Genomic DNA, 18,798 nt, shown 5'->3' on the forward strand with positions numbered 1-18,798 from the left:
GGCATAGCCTGAAAGCACTGAGGCCACTGACAACCCATAGCTTTCCTATCAAAAATCCTTAACCCAGCGGGTTTCCTAACAGGGGATCTAAATCTGAAGGTCCGACCACACAAAGGAGGAACTCCCTTCAGGACAGGACGATAGATGTTTCCTCCCAGGCGATTAAGGGAAAAAGACACAATGGGTATTCAGTAAGTGATAAGGAAACTCTTGTAGAAGCAGAGTTAGGAAAATTGCCTAATATTCGGTCTGCTCAAATGTGAGCGCTTAAGGTAGTTACAGAATCAGGAAGGAGCCATCTATACCAATTTTAAGTTAATATGGACTGAACGAGATCTTATTAATAGGAAAGAATAATTGAAATCCCAAACTTACAAGGTTTCAATAAAAGTAAAGTTTGCTAAAAGTTAACAGTGTAACATATATTATCCTAACTTCTAATCTCATGGAAATCAGACCCTATCAGTGCTCCTCAAAGCTCAAGTCCCTCAGCGCAGGGCCATACAACTAATACCCCTACTTACAGGGTTAGAAATGGCCACTGCTACAGGAACCGGAATATCCAGTTTATCTACTTCATTATCCTACTACCACAAACACTCAAAGGATTTCTCAGACAGTTTGCAAGAAATAACAAAATCTATCCTTACTCTACAATCCCAAATGCTCTCTTTAGCAGCAGTGACTCTCCAAAACCGCCGAGGCCTAGACCTCCTCACTGCTGAGAACGGAGGACTCCGCACCTTCTTAGGGGAAGAGTGTTGTTTTTACACTAACCAGTCAGGCATAGACCGAGATGTCACCCGGTGTTTACAGAAAAAGTATTCTGAAATCAGACAACGCCTTTCAAACTCTTATATTAACCTCTGGCATTGGGCAACATGGTTTCTCCCCTTTCTAGGTCCTGTGACAGCCATCTTGCTATTACTCACCTTCAGGCCCTGTATTTTTAACTTCCTTGTCAAATGTTTCCTCTAGAATCAAGGCCATCAAGCTACAGATGGCCTTACAAATGGAACCCCAAATGAGCTCAACTAACAACTTCTACCGAGGACCCCTGGACTGACCCACTGGCCCTTTCACTGACCTAAAGAGCTCCCCGCTGGAGGCCACTACACTGCAGGGCCCCTTCTTCGTCCCTGTCCAGCAGGAAGTAGCTACAGCAGTCATTGCCCAATTCCCAACAGCAGTTAGAGTGTCCTGTTTAGAGTGGGGATTGAGAGGTGAAGCTAGCTGGGCTTCTGGGTCCACTGATGGAATTCATGTGCTATCACCATCCGAAAGTAGGCTGCCGTGTTCCTACTACAATCCCTGTCAGGGTTGGAGGGCAGACCTGAAAGACGGGGTGAAAGTAAACCCTTCCAGCATGGGCAGTGGCAAAAAGTGGCTGGCTTGTTAAAGATTCGGAAAGATCAAAACTGAGCGAAGGATGAGAAGGAGGTCTGGAAGAGAGATGTGTGGATGTTCCTCTCTGGACTTACAGTGTAAAGCTAGCCTATCCATGCAAACACCCACCAGAAGGTATCCACAGGGAAGAAGCCTTTAGTAACCAGGTGGACAAGAAAGCCACTCCTGTGGGCATCTGCTGGCCTTTTGCCAGCTACCCTACTGCCTGCTGACTGGGACCATCTACAAAGTGAGGTCAGCAGAAAGGAGGCTCTGCAAGAAATTATTAACAGTCTTAGCCTTGTTAAGGGCATGCAGATGTATGCGGGAGCCTGTTCAGGTCAAGCCTCTTGTTTTCTTAAAAATTCACATACATTTTATATCCTAAAATAACAAACACTTACATGGCATTTACCATGAGCCAGGCACTATAAAGAGCATTTTAACATATATCAACTCACTGAATTCTCACAATAACTCCATTTTTCTAACTGGGGAAACTTTGGCCTTCAGAGGTCAATAATTTTCCCAAGGCTGCACATCTAAGATGCAGCAGTATCAGAAATGGAATCAAAGAGTTTAGATCCAGAGTCTGGACTAGCTCACTATGCCACTCTCTACAAAAATTCTACAATATTCGTTTACTACAAAAACAGCAGCTCCTGTCTCTCCCTCTACTTTTTAGCATAAAACTAGACTTATGAAAAGATGCTCATGTTTATCATTTGACATTGTCTGTCTGCCCCTTGATATATGGATGCCAACTCCTGGAAGCCATGTATCTCAACTGGAAAAGGACATTACTAGAGCAAGCATTTCAACTATAGTACAGCTGTAGCCACAGAATTTGTGGTATGCATCTGGTAAAACTGAGAGGTGAAGTTGGCTGGGCTTCTGGATTGGGTGGGGACTTGGGGAACTTTTCTGTTTAGCTAAGGATTGTAAACGCACCAATCAGCACTCTGTGTCTAGCTAAAGGTTTGTAAACGCACCAATCAGCACTCTGTCAAAATGAACCAATCAGCTCTCTGTAAAATGGACCAATCAGCTCTCTGTAAAGTGGACCAATTAGCTCTCTGTAAAATGGACCAACCAGCAGGATGTGGGTGGGGCCAAATAAGGGAATAAAAGCAGGCCACCCAAGCCAGCAACAGCAACCCACTGGGGTCGCCTTCCACGCTGTGGAAGCTTTGTTCTTTGCTCTTCACAATAAATCTTGCTGCTGCTCGCTCTCCGGGTCCGCACTACCTTTATGAGCTGTAACACTCACTGCACAGGTCTGCAGCTTCACTCCTGAAGCCAGCGAGACCACGAACCCCCCAGGAGAACAAACAACTCCTGACGCACTGCCTTTATGAGCTGTAACACTCACCACGAAGGTCTGCAGTTTCACTGCTAAAGCCAGTGAGACCACGAACGCACCGGGAGGAAGAAACTCCGGACACATCTGAACATCTGAAGAAACAACCTCTGGACACACCATCTTTAAGAACTGTAACACTCACCACGAGGGTCTGCGGCTTCACTCTTAAAGTCAGTGAGAACAAGAACCCACCAATTCCGGACACAAAACTATCAGAATAAAGTCCTAGTAACTTCCTAGGAAGGGGTCTAAAATAGATCTATCTTGTACTATATCCCATCATGTTACAGCATAATTCTACTGGAAATGTCAGAGAAGTTTCCAAGCCAAGAAGAATAGAGCTCTTCTAGAATTACAGACAAAATTTTGGCAACATACTTTCTGTGGGGGAGTTAGAACATAAAGATAAGGATGGAATCAATTCAAAAGTTGATCCTATTAAACCTGAAAATAGGTGGAACTAAGATTAATAAAAACACCATCAAAGAAATTATAATTTAAGCCCTCAGGTTGGTGATTGAACAGATCAGAATTTTAGTCTTATTTTTCAGTCTAGGATATGAGATCATTCTAATGACAAATACTTGAGAAAAAAGTAAACACTAAAAAGTAATTCAGTGTTGACCAAATACTGCTAAAACCAGTAATTTATTCCCCACATTAGAAATAATGTGGTTAACCACATTCTGAAAAAGGGTTTTACACAGGAAAACTACTGCTATGTCATGATCAAACGTTGTAACAAGAACTCCAGATCTCTGTCTCGTGCCCATTTCAGTTGAAAAAAAAAAAGTGTTCTGAAGGTTGTTTAAATGTAGGGGAAAGTGTGCATTTCTAAGAGCTTCTTTCTTCCTTGTGGAGTACCCTACATGATGGCTTAACTTACTTATTTGGCAGCTAGAGCATGTGGAAGGCAATTGACAGAAACACACTTCACTATTTCTTGATAACATACCAGGGGCACCGCGCGGGAAGTCTCAACACGAGGTCTCGGTGCAGTTGAATACATGTAGTTGAAGAGTCTGTCAATTTTCCTCAGAGGAACACCACCTCCTCGGTCACTCATCTAAGATAAGAAAAGGATCATGCTCTATGCCCAAGTCCTCAAAACAGCAAAATATCAACACATACTCATAGCATCACAGTTTAACTGCTGGTGGGAGAGTACTGCGTTTTTTGTTTTGTTTTCTTTTGTTTTTTGAGATGGAGCCTCGCTCTGTCACCCAGGCTGGAGTGCGGTGGCACGAGCTCAGCTCACTGCAACCTCTGCCTCCCAGGTTCGTGCCATTCTCCTGCCTCAGCCTCCAGAGTAGCTGGAACTACAGTCGCCTGCCACCATGCCCGGCTAATTTTTTTGTTTTTGTTTTTTTTAGTCGAGACAGGGTTTCACCATGTTAGCCAGGATGGACTTGATTTCCTGACCTCATGATCCACCTGCCTCGGCCTCCCAAAGTGCTGGGATCACAGGCATGAACCACCACACCTGGCCTGAGTGCTGCTTTTGAAAATGAATACAACACAATCCAAGTTGCCAATATAAGCATTTCCCTCGCTGCTGAACTCAACCCAACTCCTCTAATATGTGAAACTCTAATACATAAACTCCATCATAATACTGCTGTGGCTTTGTATATTGCCGGGAGTCTCATTAACAGTGCATTATAGCACAGAACTGGACACAAGTTAACCCTATCTTGTATGTAACTATAATTTGTTATTCCTTTCTGGTTGGCAGCGTGGTGACTAGAATCAAACATGCACACCTGTAATCCAGCACTTTGGGAGGCAGAGGCAGGTGAATCACTTGAAGTCAGGAGTTCAAGACCAGTTTGGCCGACAGAGCGAAATCCCATCTCTACTAAAAATATAACAATTAGCCAGGTGGCACATGCCTGTAATCCCAGCTACTTGGGAGGCTGAGGCAGAAGAATTGCTTGAACCCAGGAGATGGAGGTCACAGTGAGCCAAGATCACACCACTGTACTCTAGCCTGGGCTACAGAGCAAGACTCCTTCTCAAAATAAATAAATAAATAAAATAAAAATAATAAAAATGCAGGTATTAGGCTGGACATGGTGATTCATGCTTGTAATCTCAGCACTTTGGGAGACTGAGACAAGAGAATCACTTGAAGCCAGGAGTTTGAGATCAGCCTGCACAACAGAGTTAAGACCCCATCGCTACAAAAAATTTTCTAAAATTAGCTGGGCATGGTGGCATACAATTGTGATCTCAGCTACTTGGGAGGCTGAGGAAGGAGGATCACTTGAGCCCAGGAGGTGGAGGCTATAGTGAGCTATGATTGCACCACTGCACTCCAGCCTGGGTGACAGAGTGAGCCACTGTCTCTAAATTTAAAAAAAAAAAAAAGAAAAAATGCATATATTGGCTGGGTGTGGTGGCTCACACATATAATCCCAACACTTTGGGAGGCCATAACAGGGGGATCACTTGGGCCCAGCAGTTCCAGACCAGCCTGTGCAATATAGTGAGACTCCATCTCTACAAAAAAACAAAACAAAACAAAAACAAAAACAAAAAAACTTTTAAATTAGCCAGATGTGGTAGTGCATGCCTATAATCCCAACTACTTGGGAGGCTGAGGCAGGAGGATCACTTGAGCCCAGGACTTCGACGCTGTAGTGAGCTATGATCTCATCACTGTACTCCAACCTGGGTGACAGAATAAAACCCTGCCTCTATTTAAAAAAAAAAAAAATGCATGTACCTTTCACACAACGTCACTTCCAGAAATTTATCCTAATAATCAGAAAAGCATGCAAAGCATGTATGAGAACATCCATCATAGCTTTTGCAGAATACCTAAAACTAAACAACCTAAATAGGGGATTAGTTAAGTAAAAGAAAGTACATTCTAAAATAGGATATTGTTAACCATTAATTAGATATTATACAGAACTCTACATACTGGCTTAAGAGATCTTGTTAAGCAGGAAAAAAAAAAACCCCAGTTACAAAGAAGCATTTATAATACTTTGTAAAAATTCTACTATGAAAAGGTCTGAAATGATATATAATTTTATTGTCTGTAGAATGAGTAATTTTCTCTTCTTGTTTGGGTTTTTCAGATTCTGAATTTTCTTCACAATTACTTTAACAGGAAAAAAACAGTACAATTTTCATTTTCAGGGAGAAAAAAACAGAACCGCTACTTTGTGTTTGCATCTACAAGCAATTTTACAGCCTAGAACCCCAAAACACTTTCTGATGTGTTTGTAAGGCATGTAGGTCTTTACATTTTTATATCATTTTTCAACTCAAATAAACAGTATGGCAAATCAAATTTAGTAATTTATTTACATATAATTTTTGTTTTCCTTCAAAGTTAACATGGACTTATTTTCCTAGCTAGTATCCAGCTTATATTCTCATCTACTATAGCCATTTTCCTTTGTCACAGAATCTGAATTGATTTTACTGCCTATAACAATACAGTTGTCATACACAAATCTGCTTTTATGTGTATATAAAATAGTACTGAATAATATGTATTAAAAGTCAATAGGCTGAATGGCTTATAGTTAAGTTCTTATATATTTAAAAAATTTTTACAGTATGTATATATTACCTTTATAATGGTAATTATGGAGATATTTTGATTTTTATAACTAAAAAATCTGCCTTGAAATCCCATTTAAAAATCTGCCTCTAATACATCTAAAATTAAGTAATTACACTATCAAAGTATACAAGGACTTTATTAGGAATTTGTGGCTGGGTGTGGTGGCTTACGCCTATAAACCCAGCACTTTGGGAGGCCAAGGCGGGCGAATCACTTGAGGTCAGGAGTTCAAGACCAGCCTGGCCAACATGGCAAAACCCTGTCTCGACTGACAATACAAAATTATCCAGGTATCATGGTGCACGCCTGTAATCTCAGCTACTTGGGAGGCTGAGGCACAAGAATCTCTTGAATCCAGGAGGAGGCTGCAGTGAGCCAAGGTTGTGCCACTGTACTCTAGCCTGGGTGACACGGCGAGACTCTGCTCAGTTTAAAAAAAAAAAAAAAGAAAAAAAAAACTTTTATGTAGCATGATGCTTGAAATTGCTCTTGGCCCTGTAAAGCAATTTATTTTAGTAAGATGAATAAAGAGCTCTGGGTATTTTGAGAAATTCAACAATTTGTTAATTATTCATCCTTTAATGATATGCTCTGCTTCACATTTGCTAGTAACATGAATAAGAAGTATGCACATTCTATAAATACATGAAGGGAGTAAAGAACATATTAGAATAGATATTGAGATAAAAAGGTAGACTTGAGTAAATTATTTTCTGGTTTTCCTTAACCTTTTGGCCAGGGAGACTGTAACAACAACCTGGCAAGTACAAAATAAGGAGCCATTTCCAGCCTCAGGCTGCATGGGAAAATAACAGGGGCTAAGCAGACAGGACAGAGAGGATGTGAGAAGCATCATCTTGCTAGAGGTAAAGGGGCAAACTAAGCCACAGGAATAGAGTTAGAAACTACAGTCAAAGCAGTACTTTGCTTTGCAGTCAACAATACAATAAACTGGAGCCAGTGGATTTTAAAGTAGGTGAAAGAGTTTCCAAAAGAGCAGTAATAGATTGGAGGATCCAAGTTCTTCAGGAAAAGGAAGGGAGGGAGTAATGGTAGAGATAGACATTAAGTCTGTATATATTCAAGGCAAGAAGAATGGAACCTTTGATGACAAATGTATTGAAAGAGAGATGTGAAAACCAACACGAAACCCTATTAAGATAATGAGATAAGTATTGTCAACAGGAAGGCTAAGGAAGAGAAGTTCGCCAATTATTTTTAAAGTTTTCTCTTCAGCGCACAAAATCACCACATGTCAATGTCATCTAACCAAGAGCTGCCATCCCTAACTTCCTGTTCCTAGTAACACTAGGCTCGCTAGGTTAATTCATGTGAATTCCAGGCCCAGACGAAATGAACCACTACTGACTAGATGACAGCTCTAAAGCCAGGACATTCAACCAACCGTGTATTCACCCAGAGTTCCTAAAGTTTCTCAGCCAACAGCGTTTTCACTGTTAAGTTTGTAAAATCATCAACAGTAAATGAACCAAGACATTTAAATTTTAATTTAAATGACATGTAGGCCGGGCACTGTGGCTCACACCTGTAATCCCAGCACTTTGGGAGGCTGAGGCGGGCAGATCATTTGAGTTCAGGAGTTCAAGACCAGCCTGGCCAACATGGTGAAACTCCGTCTCTACTAAAAATACAAAAATTAGTCAGGTGTGGTGGCGCACGCCTGTACTCAGGAGGCTGAGACAGGAGAATTGCTTGAACCCGGGAAAGAGAGGTCGCAGTGAGCCGAGATTCTGCCACTGCACTCCAGCCTAGGTGACAGAGTAAGACTCCATCTATAAAAAAAAAAGACATGTGGCTGTAACACATAGGTTATTTATAGATTATATATTAAACACAGAATTGAAAGAGCAGCTAGGGCTGAAAGACAGAAACAACAACTTTTGTATAGGTTTTTAGCAGAAGGATACAAGGTTAAAAAAAAGTCAATTAATTTGAATAAGCTAAAAAAAAAATGGGAAAGAAAAAAAACCAAGCCTTGATTCTGAAAGTCTAGGGTAAGTAATGGGGATAAAAGCTCGAATGAAGAAAAAGCAAGAATTTAACATGTAAAGAGAGACTGCAAGAGGAGATGCCTTCATGTGACCTTGGATGTGAGGGGAGAAACAACAGGTGAAGGCAGAGTCTAATACAGACAGCACTTCTAGAACAGTCTTTTTGAGACCTTTACAAGCCTTTCTATTTTATTTTAAACAGCTTTATTCAAACATAATTAACATAGCAGGCTTCTAGAACAGTCTTTTTGAGATCGTTACAAGCGTATTTTATTTTAAACAGCTTTATTCAGATATAATTTACATAGCAGACTGGACGCAGTGGCTGATGCCTGTAATCCCAGCACTCTGGGAGGCGGAGGCAGACAGATCACTTGAGGTCAGCAGCTCGAGACCAGCCTGGCCAACATGGCAAAACCCCATCGCTACTAAAAATACAATAATTAGTCGGGTGTGGTGGCAGGCGCCTGTAGTCCCAGCCACTAGGGAGGCTGAGGCAGGAGAATCGCTTGAACTTGGGAGGCTTGCAGCGAGCTGAGATCATGCCACTGCACTCTGGCCTGGGCAACAGAGGGAGACTCCATCTCAAAAAAGATAAAAATAATTTACATACCATCTAATTTATGCACTTAAAGTATGTAATTGAATGATTTTTAACATAGTCATAGATATGTGCAACCATTACCACAGTCAATTTTAGAATATATTCATCACCTCCAAAAGAAACCCTGGCTCCTTTAGTGGCCATATCCCTAGGCAACCACTAATCTACTTTCTGTCCCTATATATTTGCCAATTCTGGATATTTCATGTAAATAAAATCATATAATATGTGGCCTTTTGTGATTGGCTTCTTTCACTTAGCATAATGTCTTCAATGTTATAACAACCAGTTTGTAGCATATATGAGTATTTCAGTGCTTTGTGGCCAAATAATATTCCACTGTATGGGCACACCACATTTTGTTTATCCATTCATTAGCTGATAGATATTTGGGTTGTTTATACCTGTACACTATTGTGAATAGTGCCACTATAAGTATTTGTGTATAAGTTTTTGCCTAAATATTCTCAATCCTTTGAGGTATAGTCATAGGAGTGGGATTGCCGGGTCATTATGAATTTTTCTTTCCATCATAAAGACAGATTACCTAAGCGAAGCCCATCCACCAGCACAGAAGTAATCTCTTCTGAGAGTCTAAGAACTCAGTAAACCTTGATCCATGCAATGATAGATATTAGCAATAGAAATCAGCTGCAGACCAAAATGCTAAATAAAGCACTACTAATAGAAACAGAAAAAGGTATAAGAAAGAACATGCTGCAGCACAACTTAAGCCCCAAACCAGAAGACCAGTGGGTCTTTTCTTTTCTTTTTTTTTTTTTTTTGAGACCGAGTCTCGCTCTGTCATCCAGGCTGGAGTGCAGTGGCCGGATCTCAGGTCACTGCAAGCTCCGCCTCCCGGGTTCACGCCATTCTCCTGCCTCAGCCTCCCGAGTAGCTGGGACTACAGGGCCACCACCTCGCCTGGCTAGTTTTTTATATTTTTAGTAGAGACGGGGTTTCCCCGGGTTAGCCAGGATGGTCTCGATCTCCTGACCTCGTGATCCACCCATCTCGGCCTCCCAAAGTGCTGGGATTACAGGCTTGAGCCACCGTGCCTGGCCAGTGGGTCTTTTCTTGACTATATAAACCTTAATGGGCAAGTAGCTGACACATAAATAACCAAAAAATAGACACATTAGCATCTGAGCTTAAAAAAAACAAAAGTGATACATTCATATTGTTTTTACAGCAAACAGATGGCATTGCCATTTATTATTTGTGCCTAGCCCTTTAAAATGAACAACCAGGAGAGAAACAGACAAAAAGAAACTCAGGAAATGGACAATGCAGGGTGCAGAGGCAAATTAGTTTAAAAAATATATATATATATATATAAAAAAAATATCCTCAGAGCAATAAAATAAAACTAGAGCAGAATTCTAAAAAGGGATTAATTTTAAAAATAAGAGTTCTTGGAAATTTGTAAGATAACAGAAATAAGAATTCAATAGAAGGGCTGGGAATTTGAAGTCAAGGAAATCTCACAGAATAGAATAAAAAGTTGAAGCAACGAAAGACAGGAGAAAAAAAGATTAAAAACAGGTAATGATGTCATGAAGCCCAACATCCTCCTAATATGACTATCAGAAAGAGACTAAACACACAGTGAAAAGGAAAATATCAAGAAAATAATGGGAAGTTCAAAGACCATAGCCCAATAAGTAAGAAAAGGCCCACACCAAGTCACATCACTGAAATTTCAGAACACAGCTTAAAAAAAAAAAAAAAAAAAAAAAAAAGATGTTATAAAGTCCACTTAAACAAAAGTAGACACCTAAAACTGGTCACATAAAAAGGAAGAGGAATTGTAATAAACGTTGTCTTCTCAAAAAGAACAGCAGGAGTGACATCAGCAAAAATAGGAGAGAAAGAACCTGCAAAAGTGTCTCCTCTATCAAAGCATCAAAAAAAAATGAGGGGGGGGGTGGTGGCACAAAAATCATGAAGAATCAACTTTGACAGAATTCTGGAAATTAACTAAAGGCATGCAGCAATCTGGGGAACATTTATTAAAGTAAAACAACTGAATCCCTAAAAGAACAGTAAGCATTTTAACTTGTTCCTATCCTGCTCCCCCTCCCTCCAATAAATATGCAATCAGAGTGAAACCAGCAGCCTGGTAGCCGCTGGGAATACTATTTATTTGACCTGACTCTGAGCTCCCCAGTACAAAAGTCTTTCACCCCACCCCCATCCCTGGAAACATCTGTCAAAAACAATTAGCAGTAACTGATTAATTTGAGGGCTGTAGGAGGCACTGGACAACAGCTAGGGCAAAGAATAAGGCTAAACAAAAAGCTTGACAGGAAGGTCTAGGGAATGAGATAGCCATAGGAGCTTTGAAAAACTCAGCTATCTCCTGGGAATCTGAAAGGCCATACTCATGCCCAGGGTCATGCTCAGGAAAGACATGAGAAGACCCTAAGCTCTCACCTCTAACTGCTCTATGCAAGCAGGACCTAAAGGTTAAGGCACAGTTGTCAACTGCCTGGTTGACAGTTGAAGATAATCTCCTAAACACTTCTCCTATACACACACAGAGTCCCCCGGCAAAGACTGGGAAACTTACTGATTCCACGTATTTGAGGAAATCTCAGTCCAGTCATTAGCTGACCACTAAGCTAAATGAGCAGAGACTTCAGAGACCACACACAACAAATAACTCAAACTTAACAGAATTAACTCCAAAAAAAAAAAAAATTACAAAACAATCACAAAAACAACCTTGGGGAGAGGGCAGTACCTGATCTCCAGAGCTGTCAAAATATATTATTTTAAATGTCTAGTTTTCTACAAAAATAACAAGATATGAAAAGAAACAAAAAAGTATTGCCCATACATAGGCAAGGAAAAATCAAGTCAATAAACTATACCTGAGTCAGTAAAGTCAGACTCTGTAAACAAACACTAAAGAACTAAAGTATGAGGATGTCTCAAAATAGAAAATTTTAAATGATACAACAATAAAAGATATGGCAATAAAAATGATATGCATCAAGATTTGGCAAAGGTGAAAAAACATGATAGACATTATATAAGATAACTAAGTTGAAATTCTGGAGTTGAGAAGTACAATAAATGAAATGAAAATTTCACTAGAGGGGTTCAACAGTATATTTGAGCATGTGAAAGAAAAGAATCAGTGATAGTGAAGACAGGTCAATTGAAATTATCCAGTCTGAGAAACAGAAAGAGAAATGACTCATCACATATTTGCAACATTCAATAAGATTGTAACAGCTGATTTCTCATCTAAAATCATGGAGGCTGGAAGGCAGTGAGGTAACATATTCCAAAGTGCTGAAAGAAAAAGACTATCAACACAAGAATTCTACAACCAGCAAAACTATCCTTCAAAAATGAAGGAGAAATTAAGACATTTCCTGATAAGCAAAAACTGAGAGAGATCATCACTGGTAGACATATGCTATCAAGAAATACCAAAGGGAATCCTTCAGGCTGAAACAAAAGGATACTAGACAATACATTGAATCCATGTGAAGAAATAAACAGTACCAGGAAAAGTAATTACAAAAGTAAGTATTAAGGATAATATGAGTATATTTTTTGTTTGTAACTCTTTTTGTGTCCTATCTGATTTAAAAGACAATTGCATAGAATAATTATACATCTCTGTAGACAGGCCCACAATGTACAAAAATGTATGTTATATGACAATAACAGCACAAAGGATGATGGGTGGGGAGGGGCAAAGGCCTATTTAGGAGAAAAGCCATTGTGTATTATTTAAAGTAAATTGGTATTAATCTGAACTAGATATTAAGGTGTTTATTGTAATCCCCAGGATAATCACTTAAAAAACTCAAAGAAATACAGTAACAAAAACAAGAACGAAATTAAAACAATGTAATACAAAGTATCATTTTAACAAAAGACAGTAATAATGAAGAATAAAAAATGATATGACATATATTGAAGACAAAACGGCAAACATAAACCAAAATTACTGTTAATTACATTAATAGTAATTACATTAAATGTAATTGATCTGACATTCCAATTAAAAGGTGGACATTGGCAGAATGGTTTTAAATTCTAACTATATGCTAAAAAGAGACACATTTTAGACTGAAAGGCACAAAGAGGTTTAAATTAAAAGTCTGGAAAGATACACTATGAAAACAAAAACAAAAAGAGTTGGGATTTACACTAACTTCAAACAAAATATACTTTAAAGCAAAAATTGTTACAAGAGACAAAATAGAAGATTTTTTAATGATATAAGGTTAATAAACAAAAGAGATATAATTAAAAACATATATGTACTCAACAGAGCTCCAAAATACATGAAGCAAAATTGATAGAACTGAAGGGAGAAATAGACAATTCAACAATAATTGGAGACTTCAATACTCCACTTTCAACAATGGATCTAACAATTACAAGATTAACAAGGAAAGACAAGCTTGTACAACACTACAAACCAACCAGACCTAATAGCTATCTGTAGAACATTCAACAGCAGCAGAATGAACACTTCTCAAGTACACATGGAACATTCTCCAGGATAGACCCTATGTTAGGCCATAAAATGAATCTCAATAGATGTATACTTGAAATCATACAAAGTATGTTTCCAATCACAACAGAATGAAATTTAAATGATTAAGAGAAAACATGGGAAATTCACAAGGATGTGGCAATTAAAACCACCTACTCCTATTAACCAATGGAAAAAATCCAAATGGAAACTAGAGAATACTTTGAGATGAATGAAAATGAAAACAAAACATTAAAAACTTGTAAGATACAGACAAAGCAGTGCTTAGAGTAAAATTTACAGTTGTAAAATGTCTCAAATGAATAACCAAAACTTCCACCTTTAGAAACCAGAAAAACAGGAGCAAAATAACACCAAAGCAAGCAGAAGGAAGGAAATTATAATAAAGCCTAGAGTGCAACTAATGAAATACAGAATAGAAAAATGGAGAAAACCAATGACATTAAAAATTGGTTCTTTAGAAAGATTAACAAAATTGATAAATATTTAGCTATATTGACCAAGAAAAAAAAAAAGAAGACTCAAATTTATAAAACCAGGAATGAAAGTGGGGACATCACTATCAATCTTACAAAAATAAAAAGGATTATTAGGGAATACTATGAACAATTGTGTGTAATAATTAGATAACCTAAATGAAACGGACAAATTACAATAAAAATACAAACTATTGACACAGCTCAGGAAGAAATGGACAATTTGAATAGATAGCAAATATATTATTTATATTTATTTATTTTATTATTATTATTTGACACAGAGTCTTGACCTGTCGTCCAGGCTAGAGTGCAATGGCACAATCTCAGCTCACCACAACCTCTGCCTCCCAGGTTCAAGTGATTCTCCTGCCTCAGCCTCCCAAGTAGCTGGGATTACAGGCACACACCACTGTGCCTGGCTGATTTTTGTATTTTTAGTAGAGATGGAGTTTTGCCATGTTGGCCACTCTAGTCTCAAACTCCTGAGCTCAGGTGATCCACCTGCCTTGGCTTCCCAAAGTGCTAGGATTACAAGCATAAGCCACTGTGCCTGGCCTATTATTTATGTTTATAAATATCTATCCATAAATCTGAATAAATAACAAATAGAGATTTAACTAGTAATCAAAAATCTTCCCACAAAGACAAGCTCAGGCCCGGAAGTCTTCACTGTTGTGTTCTACCAAACACTGACAGAATACCAATCCTTCAAAAACTCTTCCAAAATACAGAAAAAGAGGGAAATTCCCTACTCATTCTATAAGGCCAGTGTCATCCCGATACTAAAACTAAAACATCTCAAGAAACTACAGACCAATAAACATACCTTATGAACATCAATGTAAAAATTCTCAACAAAACAACATAAACCATAAAAAAATTGAGACTTATCCCAAGAATGCAAGGTTGGTTTGATGTAGAAAAAGCAATGTAATACACTACTTAATAGAACAAAGAACAAACCACACAATCATTTCAATCTCCACAGAAAAAGCACTTGACAAAATTGAATATCCTTTCATGATAAAAACACTCAAACTAAGAATAGAGGCAAACTTTCTCAATCTGATAAAGGGTATCTATGAAAAAAATCAGAGCTAACATCATACTTAATGGTGAAAGACAAGAAGTTATCCCCCTTAGGATCAGAAAAAAGACAAGGATGTTTCCTCTCAGCACTTCTATTCAACACTGCACTAGCCACACTTACATCTTTTTGCAGAGACATGATCATTTATATAGAAAATTCTAAGTAATCCACAAAAATTTATTCATGCTAATGAAGACATTTAGCAAGGATGCAGGATACAAGATCAGTACAAAAAAAAATCAGTTATATTCCTATCCACTAGCAAAAAGCACTCCAAAAAATGGAATTAAGAGAACAATTCCATTATAATAGCATTAAAAATAATAAAATACTTAGGAATAAATTTAAAAGTCCAAGACTTGTACACTAAAAACCACAAAACACTATTGAAAGAAAGCAAAGAAGACCTATAAAGATGCCCTGTGTCATAAGTGTAAAGATGTCTTGTGTTCATGAATTAGAAGAGTTAATATTGTTAACTCTAAGATGGCAACACTTCCCAAATGATGCCCATCAAAATTCTAGTTGGCATTGTTTTTTGCAGAAATTGACAAGCTGATCCTAAAACCCATGGAAATGCGAGAACCCATAATAGCCAAAATAATCCTGAAAAAGAAGTTGTAGGACTCACACTTGCAAATTTCAAAACTTAAAGCTACAATAATTGAGACACGCGTTAAGTACTTGCATAATGAGAGATATATACATCAATGGAATAGAACTGAGAATCCAGAAATAAACCCCATACATTCACGAGCAATTGATTTTTGGCAAGGGTGACAGGGCAACTGAATGCGGAAAGAATAGGTTTTTCACAAATGGTACTGGGACAACTGGATATCTACATGCAAAAGAATGAAGATGAACCTTTACCTCAAACCATGTACAAAAATTAACTCAAAATGGATCAAAGACCTTAAATGTAAAAGCTAAAACTATAAAACTCTCAGAAACATAGGCATAAATTTTCAAGACTTTGGAGTAGGCAATGGCTTCTTAGACATAAGGCTGAAATCACATGTAACGTGAAAAAAAAATTGAAAAATTTCAAAACTAAAAACTTTGGCTGGGTGTGGTGCCTCAAACCTGTAATCCCAGCACTTTGGGAGGCCAAGGTGGGAGGACTGCTTAAACTCAGGAGTTCGAGACCAGCCTGCGCAACATAGCAAGACTCCATTTCTGTTTTAAAAAGCAAAAAACAAAACAACACAACTTTGTACTTCAAAGGACACTATCAAGAAAGTGAAAAGAACACACAGAATGGGAGAATATGCTTGCAAATCATACATCTCATCAGGGACTAGTAACCCCTATACATACACACACACACACACACACACACACACACACACACACAGAGAATCCTTATATATATACATATACATAAGAGAGAGAACCCTTACAACTCAACAATAAAAGACAGCCAATTTTAAAACTGAAAAAAGGATCTTAATCTGCATTTCTTCAAAGATACACAAAAGGCCAATCAGCAAATGAAAAGATGCTCAACATCAGTCATTAGACAAATGCAAATAAAAACCACAATGAGCTACCACTTCACACTCACAATAATGTCTATAATAAAAAAAGACAGACTACAATTGTTGACAAGGACAAGGAAAAACAGGAACTTTTACATATTGTTGATGAGAATGCACAATGGTGCAGGTCCTTTGGAAAACAGTTTGGCAGTTTCTCAAAGTTAAACAGAGTTTCCTATAATTCAGCAATTCAATCCCTAGGTATATACATAAGATAACTGAAACACATGTTCACACAATAATTTGTACACAGATGTTCATAGCTGTATTATTTATAATAACCAAAAAATAAAAAGGAACCAAATGTCTATCAACTGATGAATGCATAACCCAAAGGCGTTATATCCATATAACAGAATATCATTCAGTCATAAAAAGGAACGAAGTACAAATGCATACTATAACATTATAGTAAGTGAAAGAAGTCAGTAACAAAAGATCACATACTGCATGATTAAGTTTATATAAAACGCTCAGAAAGAGAAATACACAAACAGAAAATAGATTAGTGGTTGCTAAGGGCTAGAAGAGAGAAAAATGGTAAGTGACTTCATGGGTACTGGTATTTTCCTTTTTTTGAGATGGAGTCTTGCTCTGTCGCCCAGGCTGGAGTGCAGTGGTGCGATCTCGGCTCACTGCAACCTCTGCCTCCTGGGTTCAAGTGATTCTCATGTCTCAGCCTCCTGAATAGCTGGGATTACAGGCGCCTGCCACCACGCCCAGCTAATTTTGTATTTTTTTGTAGAGACGGGGTTTCACCATGTTGGCCAGGCTGCTCTTAAACGCCTGACCTCAGGCAATCTGCCCGCCTTGGCCTCCCAAAGTGCCAGGATTACAGGCATGAGCCGCTGTGCCTGACGGAGTACTGGGTTTTTTCTTAGGACTGATGAAAATGTTCTAGAATGAGACAGCGGCAATACTTGAATAACCTTATGAATTTCACTGAATTGTACCTTTTAAAAAAAGGAACAACGGATGCCTTCAAACTTTTGCAAGATGATTATTCTCAACTTTGAATTTCATATACAAACTTAAATATTAGGATGATAGTATAGGGAAAGTGGCCCTTGGGCTAAGGGAGGGGAGCAGGTGCTCTATTAAAGAGAGCTAACCCCTCAACTACTATAACAGAAAGGTAATATTTACTGTTTAAAATGTAAACATTAGGCCAGGCGCAGTAGCTCATGCCTGTAATCCCAGCACTTTGGGAGGGTGAGGCAGGTGGACAACTCAAGGTCAGGAGTTCGAGACCAGCCCGGCCAATATGGTGAAACCCCGTCTCTACTAAAATACAAAAAATTAGCTAGGTGTGGTGGCGGGTGCCTGTTGTCCCAGCTACTTGGGAGGCTGAGGCAGGAGAATTGCTTGAACCCAGGAGGCAGAGGTTGCAGTGGGCCAAGATCACACTACTGCATTCCACCCTGGGTGACAGAGTGAGACTCCATCTCGAAAAAAGAAAGACTAGGAATCTCTGAGTAACTCGGAGTAATGAGGCCCACAAAGGGCCAGGAACTGACACATTTGATTTTTTATAGTGTCTGCATTTATTACTTTAATATAAATTTTTAGTGATTATTAAAAGAGAAAAACACTATCATACTCTTAAGAAACTAGGGCCAGGCACAGTGGCTCACACCTGTAATACTAGTGCTTTTGGAGGCCAAGGTGGGAGGATCACTTGAGACCAGGGGTTTTGAGATCAGCCTGGGCAACAGTAAGACCTAGTCTCTACCCCCTAAAATTATTTTAATTAGCCAGGCTTGCATGCCTGCAGCCTGCAGTCCCAGTTACTCTGGAAGCTATGGGAGGAGGATCGCTTGAGCCCAGGAGTTCGAGGTCACAGTGAGCAATGATCATACCACTGCACTCCAGCCTGGGTGACAGAAAACAATTTTTAATAAAATTTAAAAGAAGAAACTGAGCCACCTGAACAACGTAATAGAAAAGGTCTAGTCCTGGGGACAGAAGACTGGATATCATGTCCCATGGTATTTATGCCCTGTGTGATCCTGAGCTAATCACCATGTCTTAGTCTCCTCACCTGTAAAAGTGAGGATAAAATTACCTGCATTATGAGAATCAAATGAAACAAACTAGATTAAAAAGCATTGTTTTAAAATTTTTTAATTATATATTAAATACTATCTCCATAATACTGCAACTATCCAAATATTTTAGATCTTATCAAAGAGATATTCATGATAAATTGTCTGTC

The 18,798-nt window shown here is 38.7% G+C and overlaps 1 protein-coding gene across 1 annotated transcript in view; it reads right to left on the minus strand.

Moving 5' to 3' along the window:
• PDK1 (pyruvate dehydrogenase kinase, isozyme 1) overlaps positions 1–18,798 on the minus strand; it is a 38,043-nt gene that overhangs the window by 4,206 nt on the left and 15,039 nt on the right. The window contains exon 9 of the mRNA XM_011991914.1: positions 3,705–3,815. Coding sequence (XP_011847304.1) covers positions 3,705–3,815 — 111 coding nt within the window. The remainder of the gene's footprint in view (positions 1–3,704; positions 3,816–18,798) is intronic.

Source organism: Mandrillus leucophaeus, unplaced genomic scaffold (assembly GCF_000951045.1).
Source record: "Mandrillus leucophaeus isolate KB7577 unplaced genomic scaffold, Mleu.le_1.0 Scaffold40, whole genome shotgun sequence".
Classification (NCBI taxonomy): domain Eukaryota; kingdom Metazoa; phylum Chordata; class Mammalia; order Primates; family Cercopithecidae; genus Mandrillus; species Mandrillus leucophaeus.